At 39.0% G+C, this 20,821-nt stretch overlaps 1 protein-coding gene across 6 annotated transcripts in view; it reads left to right on the forward strand.

Moving 5' to 3' along the window:
- Window positions 1-19,946, forward strand: part of pax2a (paired box 2a) — a 34,162-nt gene extending 14,216 nt beyond the window's left edge. For 5 of the 6 annotated variants that reach the window (XM_046874947.1, XM_046874939.1, XM_046874957.1 and 2 more), the window contains 5 exons: window positions 4,054-4,229; window positions 7,038-7,158; window positions 15,158-15,259; window positions 16,865-16,951; window positions 17,241-19,946. In XM_046874947.1, coding sequence (XP_046730903.1) covers window positions 4,054-4,229; window positions 7,038-7,158; window positions 15,158-15,259; window positions 16,865-16,951; window positions 17,241-17,317 — 563 coding nt within the window. In that variant the 3' untranslated portion in view covers window positions 17,318-19,946. The remainder of the gene's footprint in view (window positions 1-4,053; window positions 4,230-7,037; window positions 7,159-15,157; window positions 15,260-16,864; window positions 16,952-17,240) is intronic. The other variant, XM_046874987.1, reaches the window with a different exon arrangement.
- Window positions 19,947-20,821: the final 875 nt, after the last annotated feature.

The raw sequence follows: 20,821 nt of genomic DNA on the forward strand, positions 1-20,821 counted from the left end.
GCAGGTTGGTATGACCCAAGCTACCCTTCTGTCTTTTCAAATAAATATAAATCCAGACTGGCAAATACGAGGTAGTTAGGGAGTTTTAGTTTTTGATGCAGCTTGTAATAAATTACCTAGCAAAAAGAAAAAATAGAAGTTAATGTTAAAGCTGTTGTGGGAGTGGACAAGCATGTGGGTCTATAAAGGAGAAATTAAAGTTGGATGATTTAAAAGGGAAAGCAGTTTATTTATGTGACAAGATAAAGAGATTACATCCTCAAAGCCAATGCTATCATGGCCAAAGCACGCAGAAGCCTCTGCACTTCTCTTTATAGCTCGTTTGTTCATTTGACAAGGATGGCCCCAGCACACCTTAAATCCCCATGCTAAAATAGTTTAGCCTGCAGCTAGAATGCTTTAGCCTGTGCTTCTATTTCATGGCTTGTAAGATTCTATTGTGTCAATATGGATTCTACTCTAAAAAAGGAATAGAAATGAAATACATCCAAACCAAGAAATGGATTGGCCTCTGTCTAGATCGAAAAAGAACATCCCACCGATCTCATCCCGATGATAGCCTCAGTATGAAAGAGAAAGCCCAGATCTGAGCAAAGCTGCAGAGCGTAACCATGAGAGAAGAAGGTGTCAGGGCTCCTTATCAAAGGACACAAAAGGTCTATGCCCTGCTCTGCTGATACATCTGCATTCAAGCAGACCTGTTCTGTCGTCTGCTGGCAGCCTGCTCACAAAATGACACCACACAAATCTGCAGCATGGAAACATCTAAGGACAGGCTGGTTCGCTTGAAGAGGAATCATGTCAGAGAAAAGTCAATTATGGGCACTGATGCTGAGAATTAATGGTGCGCTGCATTACTCAGGTTTTAAAAGGAGCAAGAGTGGGGGAAAGAGAACAAGAGGGAGAGCGAGAGAGAGGAAGATGCGTTTATTAATTGTGTTCCAGAACGTTGCGTCACATGAATTCGATGTGCTAAATGATGGCCTGGGTGTGAGTACAGTAGAAGATGTGTGATATGGGTGACAGGAGCAACCCACTCTGACAATACAGGGGAGGAGGGGTAGACAGAGAGAGAGGGCTCTCATTCCTCAGCCCACTGCCAGACTGCTCAGCACAGCTAAATTGAATTAATAAAGCTCTTAAACATGCCGCAACATAACAGGAAATTAACAGCCCTGCTAGTGCTATTGCTGCCGCTACCCGCATCAGCACCAGCAGCAGCATCTCTCACTCTGTTTCTCTCTTACTCGCTCTTGTTCTCTTCCCTTCTTGTCTCTTATGATACAGTTATTTGCCGTGCGGCCTTTCCGCTTCATGGCCTTCATAAATAGGGGATTTTTTTCTTAAACTAAGTACAGCTGACATGGAAGGTGTGTTTGCCCCTTCGCACAATTCCTCTCTGCTTCACTTTCTCCCACTCCTTTGTGTTGTGTTTTTGTTCTCCACAAACCTTTTTTTTTAGTGTTTGATGTGTTTGATTTAATCAACTATAGTTTTGCAGGAATCAGAATTATGTATTGAACACCTTACAAATCACAATGTCACATCAACCGAATTTAGAAAACAAACACTCAAACAAAACATGGCATACAATGTCAGTAAAGTTCAGGCCAAGAGCAAGCCTACTTTATTTACCATCCAAAAAGTCTCTCCCTCTCTCTCTGTCTAAGGCATGATGTTATCTGAAGTGAGCAGGAGATGAAAGCAAAAGGCACAATATCCCTCTGTTTACAGGATGTTACACCTGCCCTCTCTGCCCCATCTATCCATTTACTTTCAAAGCACACAAAACCAAAAAAAATAATAATTTAGATTTGGTAAATATTTTTTTGAGCTATAACTGAAACTTAAGACTTTAAAAAATATTTTAATGTATTTAAGTTTGAGTGTGTATGAAATAAAATAAATATTTACAGCTTATATATATTTTCAGTCTAAACTGGTAAACTCTGAATTATAAAAAAATAAAAAATAATGAAACAAGATCATCAAAAACATATTTTAAGAGGTTTGTTGTCTATTTTTTCAAGCCCAAGAAAACCTAGATGTCTTATACTTCAATTTTATCTGAATTAGGCCCTGCGGAGGAGGAAGCCCTAGAGAGTAGTGGTTTATGGACTCCGGTTATCCGATCTGACAGTGCCGCAGTCCCATAGCACCAGAGTGCTAATGTAAGACGATGTCAAAACAAAAAGAAAGTGTCCAAATGTGATCAATGTGGAACAACCACAGGGTAATAAGCAAACAACTGACATAATGAATTCCTCTCGATGTGACTGTCTCATATGCAGTTCCTTAGAAGTTAGAACTTGTACCCATTATTACACTTTTCATTCTTTATATGGTAAGGTGGAAGGAGAACACTAAATCAATATCATGTACAAACACAAATAGCTGATGTAACCTTGGTGTAGCTCAGATCTCCTCTAAATATTATAATGTAGCGCAGCGCAGCGCAGCACAGCCCACCCCCCCTCAGTTCGAGCAGCAGTAGTGTCCCCTGTGTCCACCAGCAGTGCTGCACCTTTTGGGCTTTTGAGTATGGGAAGCATGCTTTACCACAGTGAATGACACACGCTTGCTTATTGATCGGAGTTTGCACTTAGGCTAGCTGATAGAAAGTAATTAATGACTCTATTTTCTTCTGTACCAAAGAGAACAATTGAGTTTTATAAACCAACAACACACGGTCATATGAAAAGGCCCCGGGGGAAAGGTCCATAAGAAATGCTTGACCTCAAATATGGAATGATTCAAATAATGCCAGGAAAAAAAGCAATGCAAAAACAATACATGACACAATAGGGATTAATAGGAGGGAGAAATATATTGCTTCATTCTAGATGTTACTTCACACAAAGAATACGACACACACACATCCAGAGAGCTCTCTATCACAGCTCTCTATGGATCCATTTCTTTCTGAAAGTCAGGTTCATCCCGTGGCTTCAGCCATTGAAAAAAGGTCAAGCTGCCGGGTAGAATGGCAATAACACCTCTGAAATGGTACTATCAGTGGAACATGATTGATCAATTGAATTCCATAGCACAGAAAAATGTGGGATTAAGTAGAGTATTATACGCACAATGAGTTGAGGCATGATGTTCATTTCAAGTTCATTTCGCCTCCCTCTTGCCACCAGATCAGGCAATCAATAGGGGCCTTGCATATCATATATCACCACACTCACGCCGAGGAGAGAACATAATCTGCTGCAAATTTAGAATGACAGATTTGTAAGGGAGCTAAAGTCAGGGGCTGGGAGCTTGGCTGGCTACCGGCATGGCAGACAGGTTTGCTGGAGATTTTCAGAAGCAAAACAAAGTGGGAGGAAAGCCAGTAAGGTACTTTTAGTAAGGTGATAAGGTCAGAAGGCAAAGGGAAACTGTTCATTTGTTTATAGACAGTGTATCTGATGGAAATGCATAAGCTAGAAGTCAAGCAGTGTAATTGTATTCAGGCTGTAGCTGGCCTCCCATTTTTTCCAGGGAAAAGCAATCTGAAAGTGAAAGCAGCATTACATTCTAAAGGAAATTGTGCCTTTAAATAATAGCACTCAATTTCCACCCGTCGCAGAATGAGAACAGTCTCCCTCCACCCGCTTATTGCTACAGCTCATACTAAAAGCTTGGTCTTTCCAACATGTTTTTCACTGAAGGTAATCCATCAATTACTGTAGGCCTACCACATGATGATGATGGTGCTGATGCTGGACCAGGAAGGGGAGGTGAAGGTGGAAGAGAAGAAAAACTCTCTCTTTCTCTCCTCCCATTTTTCTTTTGCCTCTCCTTCAATCTTAGACTCTCGTCCCCCTCTCCCCTTCCCCCCTCATGCTGCCTTTCCACAGCTATTAGGATCTGTTTGAGGCCAGTGCTGACTGAATTTGAACTGATATACACCAATCATTCATCCCCACTCTCACTGCTGGTGCTGAGAGATGCACTATCGTGAGCTGTGAGGAAGGGGGAAGGGGTTGGGGGTCTTCTTCGAAGAGAAATAGGGCCATAATGACTCCTACTAGCATGTGGCCTTGTCTCTCTCTTCTCTCATAGATGGCTCAGATGGCTCTGGCCCAAACAGTGATTCTCAGGGTAGTGTGGAGAGTTTACGAAAGCACCTGAGGGCTGATGCCTTCACTCAGCAGCAGCTGGAGGCTCTGGACCGGGTGTTTGAGCGGCCATCGTACCCTGACGTCTTCCCAACATCAGAGCACATCAAGCCAGAGCAGGTTAGTAACAACACAGCTAGCTGAAAATATCTCTAACAAACTTATATTTCATATTTGTATTTTTTATTTAAGCACGCCAATGGCTGGTTTGTTGTAGTTCATAAACTACATACAATCATGAAAGTTTGATCCAAAGGACAATGCAACACAAACATTTTTAGATTATATTGCATCTTTTATTTCAAGCCATGATGCATAATGTTAACTAAAATTAACATAACTTTCATGCAACAACCTTCTGTAAAATGCATAACTGTTCCAATATCAATCTGATGTTTCTAGTTCATCTCCAAAATTAATAGTGATTGCTAAATTAGTAAATTCCTTATTTTATCAGCCAACTGATTTGAGGGCTTGAATAATAAACTTATAAAAAATGATTTATAACCGATTTCCACCAAACTGAGCACTTCTTACAAAATTTGCCCTCATAAATCTACTGCCAACTAAGTTGCTGAAAATGCATAAACCACTCAGAGAAACAGATTCCTGTCTACCTTATATATATACATATGATTACTCACTAATATAAAACAAACCCATAACCCTATTGGCCAAAAATAAACAACTGTATTCTTATCACATTCAACTAGCACTAATTCATTATCTACATGGCTGGGAAAAAAACTAAAAACTAAAAAGCTAATTTATTAAAAAGACATTTAAATAAAAGCTTACGGATGAAAATTTGTTTAACAAATATAAATAGTGTTAATAAGCTGCTTATGCATATATTTATAAAAAGAAAAATTTCACCTGTTTTTATTTAGAAACATCTCAGTATTTTTATAACTTCAAGGAGAGCTTCCTGGGTAAATCTTCTATTGTGAACTGATTACATTATTTTCTTGCTAATTTTGATACATCGTACAGGTAAAAAGAGATTCTTACATTTTAACATAAAAGCACAATGTATTACTAAAAGAATACAATTTAAAATTTAAACTTTAAATATCTCTTCATACTGCATATAATTATTTTCAGTTCATTTTAAACTCATTTGAGCCTAAGTACAACAAAGTTCAACAATCCCATATACAGACAGAAATACAGTTTAAGCTTAGCTAAAATATTATTAGGGTCAAATCCTTTTATATCCTTTTATATACAGCCATCTTAGACTTAATCTTTATTTACTTTCAATAGACTATTAAACAACAAGCAACTATTCATTTTTCCCTTGAAACTCCGAATGGATGCCTATAAAGCAAATGCAGTGGCCTTAATTGAGTTCATTTTAATTTCTCTCCAATCGTGGTGAATTACACTGGTGATAAATCAGGGGGACAGCCCTCACCCGAAGTACTGGGCCTAATTTGCAGCTAATTACAAAACTGATTTCTATTGGAAGATCAATACCAAAACGAATTGAAAATGACTTTCAGTCTTAAAGAGAACCAAAAAAGGTATAAAAATAGCAAAGAAAGAGGTTAAGTGTGAGCAAAAAACAGCGCCTGGAACAGTCCAGAAAATCCCTTTTAATTCAATATAACATTAATCAGACCACATTCCCTTTTATTGGTCTCTTTCTGGCCTTCTTGAAAAGGGTGAAGCTATTAGCCAATGTATGGGGGTCTGAAGCAAGGCATTAAAAAGCCATTTTGGAAATACTGAAGTCAATGGATTCACCCCTCCTACACTTCTGCCAGCCATTTGGTCATCCTTTTCAGATGGCTCTTCAGTTGCCCCACGCCCAACCTGCTCCTATCTGCATGATAAAATGGCCGTTGTGCATCTGAGGCCAGGCCGAATAGAGAGGAACATCCGCCACTGGCCTAGTGAACAGTTGTATCAGACAATTAGAGTTTATCTGGGATTGAGACAGACAAGACTGGGGTCACGGCATGCCCCTTTGGGACACAGTCCCATTGAGATGCACAGATGCACGAACACATTGAAACACACAGACACACACATACACAAACACACACCCAGAACACAAAATGAACACAGGAGCCGGAAGTCTCATTTCATTGTCATAGATGTTTGATAAAAGCATTCTAGTCTAAAGCAGGCACTGAGGTGTCTCATAACAAGATTTTTTCATAAACAGATGATAATGATATAGCTTATATTATGTGGTCAGAGCCAACCTAAACAGCAGACAAATCTGGGCATTTCATGCAAATTATTGTCCCAGCAGAAAAACAGATTGATTTCATGAATGAGCAATAAATATACACGTAAAGATGATTGTATGCAAAAACACACTAGAACATGCATGTATTGTGCTCTCAAATCTTTTAATTGTTCTCACTTATAAATCTTTGTGTCATCATTTCATATTCCAAAGACAACAATTACAACGGTTGCTTGTGGCTCTAGAAATGGGGCCACATGTTGGTAATCTAACAAAGCTCTTCCCTTGGCTGGTCATGGGGATGGTTGCAGTCAAGCACAAAGAGGCAGCTGACAGCCCTGCCTTTCAAGCTTCTCCAAATCCTACTCTCAGCCCTGTTCAAAAACCTAATGTATGCACTCACCATGCACATGGCCTCCCACCAAAATACACACACAGACCTTTACAATCTTGTTTCCTTTCTATGAGTAGGTGGGAGATATTACAGAATTTCAGATGCTCATTTTATAAAGTTGGCCAGTTGAGCAGTAGGTAGCTTAACTTAAATGTTTCCGTTCTCCCTCTGGTGGTGCATAAAATGTTTTTAAACATCTTGGAAATTGCTAGACTAAATATTGTGACTGGTAGCTTAAATGCTTTAGCAGTTTGACAACTAAACAACTCTTAATAAAAACTAAAGTATTGAGCACTACTGTGCACCTGTTTAAAAATGGTCCCCTATTCGGCAGGCAAATGAATACTCACTACCAGCACTGAACCCAGGACTGGACGAGGTCAAGCCCAGCCTATCCACCAGCGCCAGCTCCGAACTGGGCTCCAGTGTTTCCCAGAGCTACCCAGTAGTGACAGGTAAGATAGCTGGGTTAACTGTCCTAGTTCATCCTGCAGAGCTGGCTCATTGTCCTTCTTTTCTGATATGCGTTGAGCGGTAAGGTGAGCTTTACAAGTTGGGCTTGGGCTCTGTGAATCTGGTGTTTCTATCTAAAGTGGTCAGATTAGTGTGACCTGCTCTGACTGACAGTGTGACAGAATACCTCTCAGCACAGACAGGTGATGTTACAGGCATTACAGAGTGGGAATATTCGACTTGATGATTGGAGTGCTGACTGACATTGTCAGGTACGTCACCATGCAGTGACTGGCATCTATCTTTTCTTTCTGAGGAATGGAGCATGAAAATTAGCAATTCTGTAAAAGCATGTTTATGTAAAGATGGTTCTATTTAGACTTTTTTAAAGATTCCTGGTTTGGAAAAGGACTCTGTGTTTTGCTATCTAATGCTGCAACGATATCTCCCCATCCTCCCTCTTGTCTTATAATATGTAGTGGATAATGTCAGGCCGACTAATTGAAATATTGTTTCATTGTAGCTGCTGTTATTACCTCGGAGAAGGTTAAGTTTACTGATAGCCAACTGTCGTGCTGAGATTAATATGTTGAGCTTTTAATAAAATTCACATAATTATGCAGGAGCCATCAAAGCCAATGAGTTCTGTGTGGGCGTAGGACAGGATGATTGAAAATAGCTATGTCCCTTCTCAAATGATAGCCAGGGTTATGTGAAAAGAAAGGGCTTTTTGCGTCTCGGTAATATGTGGGAGGTAGGATTCCCTCCAGAAAGTTGGGCCCCTGGAGAAGAAAGGTGTGTTTTTGTCCTTTGTATGAAAGCAGTCTCGGTCTGGGAAGCACCCTCATGGCAGGTGGCCTTTCTTGCACCTGGGATGTGACTCCACAGGGGGCCTCGGAGCAGACCACCTTACACTTTACCAAACAAACATCCCCTTATACATGCTTCTTCATAATTAAAGACAAAAGTATATAATTACATTCATGCAGTGTAACGTTTTTTTTCATACAGTTAAACAAAATATTAAACGTTGCCAGAATTCAAAACAGTTATGTGTATTCTCTGATATGAAATGACATTGTAGTTATTTTCACTACTACATCTTTACTGGAAAAGACTTGATCATTAAATGTTGCACATAGTATTTTTTTATGACTTTTAGCAGTAATAACTCAATTTATAATGCAGTGCTGAGCATGTAGCCTTATATGCAATAACTGAATGTTCTAGCATGTGATAAACTCTGGAAATGGGTATCAGGACTAAGTTAAAAGAGGTGCTAAATTATCCCCTGCATTTACACTGAGAGCCAATTTAGAATAAATGACTCCCTGCCATTGGATAGAGCTGCAGATTATGGCTATTCGCTGCAATGTTTTCCTGAACTAATTAAAATTCATGCTGTCATTGATCATGTTGATTTTATGTCATGAGATTTGCATAATCTATTAAAGATGAATGATTAATGAACTCTTCATTACAAAACAGAAATTGGAATTTCAAGAGCACAGGACGTAGAAGACACGGCTCCTTCCTGTTTGCTTTTTATCCTATTACTGCTAGGAATAAGCACTGTTGTTTGTGTGTCTGAAAAAGCCTAGAAGCCCTGTTATGGAACTGAATTATTTTTTGTGAAGTCAAAGTTTTAAAAACAATGTAATGTCCACTTTTAACGGCAGTTTTAGTAACATGGTTCACCCAATGAAAATGGGCATATGTACAAAAACATGTAAACTCAAGTAGGCCTGTGCTTAGCCACAGAACATTTTCACATTTTCACAAGAACTTAGATAATCCTTTAAATATCACTTTAATAAATACCTGGTTATGATTATGTAAAATATATTGCTTTTGTAATATTTTCCCTTTCTTATCAGTGTCCAAGAGGCTTACCTATATGAGTCAGTCTCATTCCAATACTCATGCATTAACAGTAAGGGTGGAAAAAAACAAAGGCATGATTTATTCCAAGTTTGGAAAAAGAATTTGGATGCTTTCCAGATATAACTTGTCTTATATAAAGGCCGTTTTGCACATACCTCTGGAATGAATAGCCAGTGCACATTCTTAAGCGCCCTCCCTGCAGAGGCATATAATGGAAGTCTTCCTGGTGCCAGTGGGATGGCACTGAATAAATGGGCACCCCTCTGACCCACTGAAAACCTGAGCAGGTGCTGAAGGGATCTCCCTTGTTCCAAATCTCTTCAGAGAGATTCTAGGAGGAGGAGGTGGGGGTGAGGGCTGCGCCTGAAAGCAACAGAGCTCCATGTCTGGAGGCTCTGGTTTAAAAAAAAAAAAGAAAGGAAAAAAAGAAAAGAAAAAGCAATGGGGTAGGAGAAGGAAAAGTTAGAAGAAAAAGCAGCATACGTAGACTGAGAGAAAGAAAAGGCTGCTTTGTGCTGGCCTATGCTGCTGATGAGCTTCGGCTGAAATATATCCGCCAGAGAGCCATTTTTAAAGTGTGGCTTGGTATTCTCCAGTGAGCAGAAAACAACAGGCAGCCAGCTAAGCTCAGGCACCTCATATGTGGCCCTGTGACAAACTACCTGTGTCTCAGCTCAGCATAGGCCCGCCAGGCCCGGCAGCCCAAATTAATGCTTATTTCATCCTTACAGTGGCACACTAACCTTTGAGCACACATCTGATAACCAATGACTTTTAACACATAGGTTGGAAGTAAACTTTAATTGACCTTACCTAACATTGTTTTAAGTTGATTAAGGTGTTTTAATTTTATTTTTGGTGATTCGCAATAATTCTTTCTTACATATTGCCACTTCATGCCCAGTGTTCTCTTTATAAGCCCTGGATCCACAGTGACCCTGACCATGATCAAGCGAGTACAAAAATTAATAAATGAATTGATTTTTGGAGTTATTATTGTTGTTGCAAACAAGAAGGTGTCCCTGTCATGAAATATAATATATTAAATCCGCTAAAGGCATCAGTGCAGGTGATTTTGCTGTAAATGCTGAATTCAAAAGAAAAAAGAAAAGAAAGGAAAAGAAAAGAAAAAGCAATGGGGTAGGAGAAGGAAAAGTTAGAAGAAAAAGCAGCATACGTAGACTGAGAGAAAGAAAAGGCTGCTTTGTGCTGGCCTATGCTGCTGATGAGCTTCGGCTGAAATATATCCGCCAGAGAGCCATTTTTAAAGTGTGGCTTGGTATTCTCCAGTGAGCAGAAAACAACAGGCAGCCAGCTAAGCTCAGGCACCTCATATGTGGCCCTGTGACAAACTACCTGTGTCTCAGCTCAGCATAGGCCCGCCAGGCCCGGCAGCCCAAATTAATGCTTATTTCATCCTTACAGTGGCACACTAACCTTTGAGCACACATCTGATAACCAATGACTTTTAACACATAGGTTGGAAGTAAACTTTAATTGACCTTACCTAACATTGTTTTAAGTTGATTAAGGTGTTTTAATTTTATTTTTGGTGATTCGCAATAATTCTTTCTTACATATTGCCACTTCATGCCCAGTGTTCTCTTTATAAGCCCTGGATCCACAGTGACCCTGACCATGATCAAGCGAGTACAAAAATTAATAAATGAATTGATTTTTGGAGTTATTATTGTTGTTGCAAACAAGAAGGTGTCCCTGTCATGAAATATAATATATTAAATCCGCTAAAGGCATCAGTGCAGGTGATTTTGCTGTAAATGCTGAATTCAAAAAGAAAAAAAAGAAAAGAAAGGAAAAGAAAAGTCATCCCCTGCTCCTCCCATCGTCATCTGTACCCATGTGAAACCATACAATGGAGAGAGACAGAAATAGAAAACTCTATAGCTGGAGCTGATGTGATGTGTTTTGCTGAGAGAGAACCTCAGCGTAGACATGTGTTTATCTCCTATCTCAGTAATCAGGAGGCTGACAGCCTTCCCTTTTGCAGGCCTCGCTCGTCCACAGGACAATAAGCAACAGCACTTCTGATTAGTTTCAAAGTTCACTGATCTCGAACACTAAGCCTGGGTCAGTGTAGCTCAGTGCCCTTGTTTGTCTGCCAACAGGGGTGCACAGTGTATGAAAACAGGAGGTCTAATTCCCCATTCAAGCTTTGCTTTCCCTCTTGTTTGTTGGCCTCTATGGTTTTTGTCTTAAAAGTCAAGCTTTATGACCAATATTACGTTCCGTAAAATATAGTCATTAGAGCTGTTTATTTTTATACCTCCTCTTGACCCCTTTTGTGTGAACAAGAACAAAATTTTCTAGTTCTTTAGTTAAAAAAAAAAAACAACAATGTTTATTATTCAGGTACTGTATGCAGATGTCACTGTTAAGTTAGACCCCCTCAAAACAAGAGAATCTGCCATTGATTTGTGTGGGAAATGGGCCAGTTACATTACCTTATTAGACCTAGAGTAAGGTCTAAAAGGGTTATCAGAGTTGCATCTGACATAAAGGAGACTTTATCTTAATGAGGGATTCTGTGCACATAGCTTGGTTGTAAAACAACAATAGTTGGGAAGCAGCTAATGAGGCTATCATGGAGCTGTGAGAGCCCTCCCAACAGGCCAGGCCAATAAACAGAGGAGGATGTTAAAGAAGATGAGTAAGAGAGAAAAAGAGAAAGGGGGAAAGAGAGAAAGGGAAAGAATGTGTAAGTTGCAGGAGCAAATCCACCATGGTGAATGAGAAAGATTTAGGTCTCATCAAACAGTAGGTAATAATTTTGATGTTTCGAATAAAAGTATTTGTTTTGATTTGGAGAAATCTGTCTATTTTCCCACCACTAAACCATGGGGAAATATCTTTCAAAATTTGTATCTGATTGATCTGGGAGGATTAGTGTTAGATGTTGGCATTATTTTTTTTGAGCTACAGTATATACAGACAGCTCATATTCGCCCAAAAGAACTGCCAGCAATCTGAATTCCAGTGATGACTAATTTGTAAAAATTTGCTCTATAATAATTTTAGTTGCTTAGATTTATTACTGGGCTTTTTTCTTCAAATATATTCTATGCATTTGCTATTGCACAAAAAATGCACCACATCTGTGCTGGAAAGAGGAGTTATCTCTAACCTGACACTTTGCATTCGACTCAAAGAAAAAGCCCATGGGTTTTGGCTGAGAAGATACAGCTGACGCTTTAAAGCAAAGAAAGCTCTTTACGCTCTGGGATTTACACTCACAGGGTGCAAGAGATGACCACATTAGATTCTACTCGGTTAACAATGTGTGTTTAAGGTATCGCCAGGGTGATCATGTGTGGATCAGTCGCAACTACACAGTGTTACAGTGAACTGTGTCTTATACAGTGCGTGTCCTTTACATGCTTGCCTGCCATCTTATACCCCCCCCACCCTCCGAGCACTCAGTCACACACACACACACACACACACACACACACACACACACACAGAGTCATAGTTGACCATAAGCAAAAAAAAATTTTTTCACATTTTATCACAATTAATATCAGGATATAGGTATTTAAACTTAATTTCAGTACCTCTACTGTAGCTTGAGACAGGAATGTCAAAGACATCATAAGTTTTGTGATTTTTTCATGTTACATACAATCATCATAGTAACCCCCAAAAACCCTCATCTTTTTTTTTTTTTTTTTTTGGTTTTGAATGAGTGCTCCTATTCTTATCATCTGTCATACTTTTTTTTGTGCATGGGTGTGCCTGAGCATTGTCTGATTGTGTGTATGGTTTTTGTTTCTTCACCTGGCAGAATCCCATTCCTCCACGGTGTGTGTTAAGCAAGAGCCGCACGAGGCTTCACTGGCTCCTTTCACCCCCTCTTCACTTGCAGCCTCGGGGCTAGCGGAACTGTTACCCTTCCAGCCTGGTGTGTCAGTAGACACCTCCACCCCGTGTTATGGTGCCTATGGCCACCATGGCCCCAGCTACAGCCAGTATGCAAGCCAGCCTATTATAGCAGGTACAACCCCATGGGAGCAAAAGAGGAAAAAACAAAGAAAAACATCGTTGTACCTTGTGCTGGTTTGGGGGAGACAGCTACTGTCCTACTCTAGCCCAGAGCTACTTGCGACCATAAAACATAAATGGTTTTATATAATGTATTTTTTTATGCTGGGAAAGTCTAAAGATAGACTTTCACATCTGGCTTTAGATTACGTACATTACCAAATATTCTATGCATGTGTCTGTGTGTGTGTGTGTGTGTGTGTGTGTGTGTGTGTGTGTGTGTCTGAGAGAGAGAGAGAGAGAGAGAGAGAGAGAGAGAGAGAGAGAGAGAGAGAGAGAGAGAGAGAGAGAGAGAGCGATACCTTCCATGATCTTCATATAACAAATACCAACAAAAGGTTAAAGCGATTCAATAATCTAAACCACCACCACCAGCAATAATAATAGACATTGTTTAGACTTGTTTTTAGTGCTTCATTGCATTTTGGATTGCTCAGTCTATCCATCCCTCATGATTTTAGTGCACACTGAACGACTAGATTCCAATGCCTGAGGCTGTGCTGAATTTAGTATGCAGCTTTAAGTGACTCTGCTCTCAAAGAGTTTGGAATTTCAATCTGATCTGATCTTCTCATTTTCTTTATGGTCGGAGCACCTTGTTTCTCGGGGAGACAGTGCTAAAAAGAGAGCATGAATGATCATTAGGTTAATTTCACTACATTTGCTTCACTCTGAAGGCTGCTCCCCTGTATCCTGGTCATTATTGTAATTACAATGTTCTGATTAGGATTTGCCCACAGGATCTTTAAATTTGTAGCTGATTTATTCTACACACTCTCTACAACCAACCTAGACAACTGTGATTATTTGTATAGCAGTGTATAGTCATTTTACATCAGGAACTCTAATGAGGAATCACATAGTAGTGTTCAATTACTACTAATGAAATACATGTCATTAGCAGTCAGTCAATAACTGTGTCAGTCTATAAGCAGGAAATCATGCTCATATTTGATTTTTTTTTTATTATTATAATTAAAAATATAACTATATAATTGTTTAAATATGATTAGTATTATTTACACAGAAGCAGTCTTTATAGAATGCATTCGCCAACATAGTCTCATACTCAGTGTTACTGGTTATAACACCTTGATTGATATTAAACAGAATGAAATCCAATCACATCATCATTTGTATTAAATTAATACAATTATTTTCTGTGGTACATTCCTACAACATATATTGTCAGTATTTTTGAATTTAGACTCCTATTTTCTAATTACAGCTGAGTCTGAGGAAATGTGTTCTTATAATATTGTATACCATGATATAGAATAATAATATCATTGGTCCTCATGCTAAGGTCTTCATGTCGTACAACTAGCATTATTGCTGGGAGAACTTGCATAACCCCCAATTACACATTGAATGTGGAGGCCAAGTGCGTTTCTAATCTTCAGCTGTCCTATGCGAAAAAGGCTCTGACAAATAACAGGGCTTGATACTGTTCATCCAGGTCACTTCAGCATGAGAAAAAACTGAGTGAGTGTTGCTCTGTGAACGTGTGAATTTGAAGGCTCAGATGAGCCATTGAGGTGCTTTTGCGTTCTGCCGTGTAAGCAGTTTTTGAATGTTATTGGAGATTAGATGACTTGACCACAGCATGGTTTACCAGTAATGAGTTTTGAACTATGTAGTCTTCTTCTTTGTCATCCCAATCATTCTAATAATCTGTGGCTGGTTTGTTGGCACTCTCTTTGATAAGTGATGAGATTCACAATGTAACATCATTGGTGATTAGAGATACTGACATTGTGTAAAAGAAGGTGAACTGCTACAACATGATTGAAAGTAATATTATTGTTATTATTATTGTGCTTAAGGTCACATATCTTGCCAGTGTGTTACTTTATCACTCTTTAATGCTTAGGGCACTTTTCCAGTTTATTTTATGCACCATAAACTTTACTGTGAATACTATGCAGTTCACACATCCCTGTGCCTTTCCCCAAGCCTATATCAGCCAGCAATTGTATTTTCCTTGTAAAGAACACAAAAAATATATCTGGCATGGTCTCAGAACTGCTCTTACATTCTTTACCACTTTTCTTTCAGGTCGAGACATGGCAAGCACTACTCTCCCAGGTTACCCCCCTCACGTCCCCCCCACCGGGCAAGGCAGCTACCCCACTTCAACACTTGCTGGAATGGTTCCTGGTAAGTCATATTACTGGTTTTATGAGGCTGTTAAGTTTAAGTGAGCTCATAATATTTTCAGTCAGTAGTCCTCACCAATTGACTTCAGCAAACCAGTTTATTCCAAACCAATATAAAGTTCTTAAAGAAATGTTTGATAGCCTTACTTTTAAAATTCTGCTGAGGCTGACAACTAAATGAATGTGTCAGGTAAAAATTATACTGAACACTAGTATTGATAGAATAACGCTAACAATGATAAGTACAGTGGGTATAAGGCGGTATAGCCATTTAGTGAGTAGCAACAATAAGGACAGACAATTGACCTGTGAGCAAGCATCAGGCAGCTTATTGGATGCGCAGGAGCAAATTAGCACTACTCAATATGCGATCAAGGCATAGGATATAAGACAGTTCCTCTCAGCTCCACATGGGTTCCAATGCTCATTACCTGCCTCACCCCCCCTCGTGTTCTCACGGACCATCGATAAACAGGGCTCTCTTGCCCCAGCCTACAGTGCTGCAGAGCGTATCTCTTTCCCCCTCTACTTAACCTGCAGTTCAGGTTCACAGCAAACAGTTAAGGGTCACAAAACAGCGGGCAGGAAGGCCTGTAAATATTTAAATCACTATCTCTCTCAGGGACCCAGCTTGGGTTTCACTGCCAGCCACCAGGACAGGATGCAATCTGGCAACAGAGTTGTGCCCTCTCCCCAAACAGCACACACAAACACACATACAAGCATACACATATCAAAACATCTATTCTTTCCAGTACAAGAGCTCATCCAGGCCAGACAGAGCTCATCTACATATCCTTAAAAAATGGAAAAAAAACATTGTTTTCACACTTTATCCGAAGCATAGGAATAAAGCATAGGACCGGCTGAAAAATCTGTCTCACAGCATCTTCAAAGACATCTGCACAGTGAGCAAAACATTAAAGACAAATATTTTACATCAAACACAAAAGGATTCTTGCTACGGTCACTGTTGAGTGCTTCAGCCCGATTCAGTCTCGGTGGGATTGCCGAGCCTGCAAACATGAATACATTTTGCAGGACAAATTTAATTCAGTGACAGAATTCATTTGTTGGGCAAACATATCTTTATAGGCACATCAAAAATGTCTTCATCAAAGATTCATTTTCACTGGTCACACACATAGAGGAATCCTCTTAAATCCAGGAGCCATGGGTTTAATGTGCTCTCCTATTTATCTGCTCCCAGAACAACTAAGATTTAGTGACAGACCCCAAAACACTGTTAAAGCAAAAGCCATTCCTCACCAGCTTCATATAAACCCCAGCTTTTATTGTCTCATAAAAGAAAGAAACGTGGGGACCAACAGCATTGCTCACTGACACACTCGCCACTGCTCTCCAAAAGTTTAAGCTATATAACGAGTGAGAACAAAAATTAGTCAACATTGAGGATCTTTTGGAAGTCAAAGTTTTTGAAAAGCTGGAGGAAAGGCACAATTAAAGAAAGAATCTGCAAAATATAGAAGACGATTAGAACTATGGAAAAGTCAGAAGTAGGAAAGACTAAAATGGTAGGGGCAAACCATTTGGTGCAGTTAATAAGATCTGCTTTAGACTGTTTTTTTTTTTCTTGGTTTTATAGGAAGTGATTTTTCAGGAAATCCTTACTCCCATCCACAATACACAACCTACAATGAAGCTTGGAGGTTCAGCAACCCTGCACTATTAAGTGAGTATTAACACTACTTATTTCAGATAGAACTGCGGATTTGTAAAAGTGGGTTGGATTATTCCATAATGTAAGCAGATGTTGTCTTGGGTACATTTTTAATTCAGAGATTAGCATCTACTTTGTAACTGAAGTTATTTCCTGTAGATACAAAAGAGAAAAGCTAACTAAAAAGTGTCACTGTCCTGATTTTGATTTAAAGTGAAACTGTATTTTCTCCTGCTTTTAGAGTGGGCCTGTACTTTGCATTGGTTGTTTTCAAACGGTCCGTTCTTCTGTTAACTTCCAGGTTCCCCTTATTATTATAGTGCCGCGTCCCGGGGCTCGGCCCCTCCCACTGCTGCCACTGCCTATGACCGCCACTAGTTACCATGGCAACCACGTCACTCTAAAACAACACAACCATGACCAACGTATCGCACCAGTGTGAACAGTGTTACGGTCCAGCGTGGCCATTCAGCGTGGCTCCCACCATCTTTGCAGGGTCAGACTGAGATAAGGAGGGTCAAGCAGCCGTGAATTTCCCTCCTGCATTTATTCTATGCCCAGCCACATTCCCCCCCACCACCAACACCACCGCCACCACTTCAATCATCGACGTCTGAGCCCCCTGTTTTTCAACTCTCTGAAGAATGACTGTAAAATTTCCATAAAGACTCTGAAAGATTATACAAAATCTATATATATATTATAAAATATAAAACAAGGCGAACCGTGTGAAAAATACAATGTTAACATGTGATTTTTTTTATGTTGATGTTTTTTTGTTTCTTTTTTTTTCCATCAGTCATTGCATTCCTTTACATACTGTAACATTTTGGATTGTCCTTTGCCAGTGTCTAAACCTCTCATGGACAGATTAGTTAGGCAAGAGGTGCAGCAAGAAGAGCTTTGTGGATGAACGCATCAGCTCAAAAGCCCTCTATCATAAAGACCAGTTTAATAATGTTTGTGACAGTATAAAAAGGCTTACATCATGTTCTGTGAAACACAATCATTTGTAAAAAAAAAAAAAAAAAAAAAAAGGCTGAATAGTAAGAATAAAAACGGTAAAAAATGGCCTGAAAATAAATTAATTTCTTGAGTTCAGATTTTTACAGGGTTTTTTTTTTTGTTACAATTTCTCATTTTTTGTTTCATATCAAAGATTATGACAGGCTTCTGTTCAGGTGCTACATCATAACCAACATCATGCTTTGCTCCTTTTTGCACTATTTAATTACAAAAAAAAGTTACTAATGAGGTCCATGAGCAAGCAAAATATGTCCAATGGTGTGTAAAAATATAAAAAAATCCATTCTATACTGGACAAAACAGAAAACATTCTGACACCTTTAACTATTGCTTCAACTCATGTAACCTGTTTATTGTGTTTATTATGTTCATGTTTTATGAATGTTAAAACAAAGCAATCGTCTGCTCTTTTGTCATATTACTGGGCCATTGCCATCTGTACTAAACAGTCACAATTAAATTATTTTTTATAACTGTTTTTTTTTTTTTTTTTTTTTAAACCTACTGATCATGTTTAGCAGAACATTGATCTCTACTCTAATGTCAACATAAGGTCCTAGAGCTGCCTTACAACAAAGTTTTGGGTGAAAACTGGCTCCAGTCCTGAGAGGTAGATATGCAAATAAGACAGCTATTGTGTTCTAGAACAATGTTTCTAGATAAGAGATTTAAAATCCGTGGAAAAGAGAAAAACATCCATTCCATCATCTCCTGAAAATGTAAAGTGAATGTACTTTTACCACATTTGCCAAAGATTTAGTTTGATATTTAATATTTTATTTGCAGTATCTGTATGCATTATTAAAGCAGTATTATGTTTTAATAGTAGTCAACACTGATTCTATGTGGTAATGTTAAACAAAACACCAAGCTCCATCAAATGCACATTACAGTGTACACACACAAAAATATACACACACACACACACACACACACACACACACACACACACATACACACACACACACAGAGGTGTATTCCGTTAGTTAATGTCGTCATTTGCAACAAAATTGCTGCTTTGTAGAATTTGTGTATAATGTGAAGACAATTCTTCAGTGTATATAAGATCATCTACATCTGACCATTGCAGTATCGTAGTAATTTACTGATTTCATTTGTAGATATGCAAATTGAAAGGAAAAAAAAAAGATTACATACATTTGTGTCTTAGGTGTTGTGCTTGGAACAAAAGTGCAACAAAAAAACTTAAACCTGTCAATTATTACTGTGGGTTTCAAATGCTACCCATCACATGTATGACTGGTTGTATGTTTGGTTCAGTTTTTCCTGACTTGTTCATATTTTTTTAAGTCGCTATGCAAATGAAGTAAATGGCTTTCTGTATTCTCTTTTACTTCTGTGTTTAATTTTCCATCTAATTCCAGATGATCCATCCATCTCTTATTAATGCTGACCCTGTACAAAATACAGTTACGGTTTATTTATATATGCCTGGTTTTGTGGGCCGTTTTTCCACAAGATGTCCAACTATGATCTTTGCTTTGTGGTTTAAAATGCAGCAAAGTACAGCCTGTGATTCAACATATTTGAGCTCATTGACCTGGAGGTGACTATGTCATAGCAGCATGGAGAATACACACACAGAATCTAATATACACATACATACACAGAGACACTAAAACACATAACATTATGGCAACAGAGACAATAGCGAATACAAATAAAATTGTGAATGTTACAATTAAAAAAAATTTCATTTCACTTAGAATGAAAACATTTTTGTCCTATTCATTGCACCCAATATTTTTTTTGTTGCCTTTTTTAAAGACAGAAAAGATCTGCATCAGCAGAGCCAGGCAGAGGGCATGGTGTTTCTACTGTTGTTAAGATGATGCATCATGGACATTACAATTTCTGATGGAAACCTATAACTGAAGCCATGTGGCCTCAATCGTTGCTCAGATCCACTTCTGTCTGAATCCTTTTTTTGTGCACATGAGAATAAATTTTTGTATGTCAACACTTGAGTGGAAATTTATTTTTGCATAATATAGCTTTTAAATTTCAGAATGTACATGTACATTACTAGTATACATAATGTGAGAGTAAGAAAGAAAGTAAGAAAGAAAGAAATCAAGCACACAGGGCCGGCCATTTCTTGTATTAGGAGTATTTATTATTATTTTTATATATTACACAAAAAACCTTCATGCAAATGTACTGAATAAATGAGAAACAGTGTAAAGAGAGAGAGAGAGAGAGAGAGAGAGAGAGAGAGAGAGAACAAAATGTAATGATGTTTCGAGTTTCCTCTGCAGCAGACCACTGCTTGCTCCTCTCGTCTAGGCAGACAGTCTCACCCTGCTGTAATTCAATTGCCCTGCCTTTTGTTTATTTCATGGATCCCCTGTGAAGCATCAAAAGCTGGTGTTCTGTCAGCCTCTTACTGTCGTATATATGTTTGTCATTCAGGCCTTGTTAAAATAAGGAAAAGAAGCCTCGCCTCCGCTCTTCCCCCAGCTGAGAATTCCCAGTGGTAAAATTATTCCATTTAGATGGAAACTTTTTTTTCTCTCACTACCCTGTCTAAATTGGCATATCTGCCTCTTTTGCTGAAACCAATAAACTGTGAACCTGAATGCATCTGTCAATCAGGCTCATCTTCACTTTAGCATGCCAGATGACAACAAGGGAGGGAAGGGGGTGGGGGGTTTTAGCCGAATGGAATCAGCTGATTGGCTCTCATCAGCAAGGCATTACAAAAAGCACCTGTCATCCTGCAGGCTCCTCAAACCCAGTCAGGAGGCCCAAGCCCTGTAGTGCTGCGCTTCGACAAACAGCTCCACACACACTTACTCTCCAACACTAACTCCTAGTTACCCAGTGTTTTACCTA

Source organism: Silurus meridionalis, chromosome 2, assembly GCF_014805685.1.
Source record: "Silurus meridionalis isolate SWU-2019-XX chromosome 2, ASM1480568v1, whole genome shotgun sequence".
NCBI classification, from domain to species: domain Eukaryota; kingdom Metazoa; phylum Chordata; class Actinopteri; order Siluriformes; family Siluridae; genus Silurus; species Silurus meridionalis.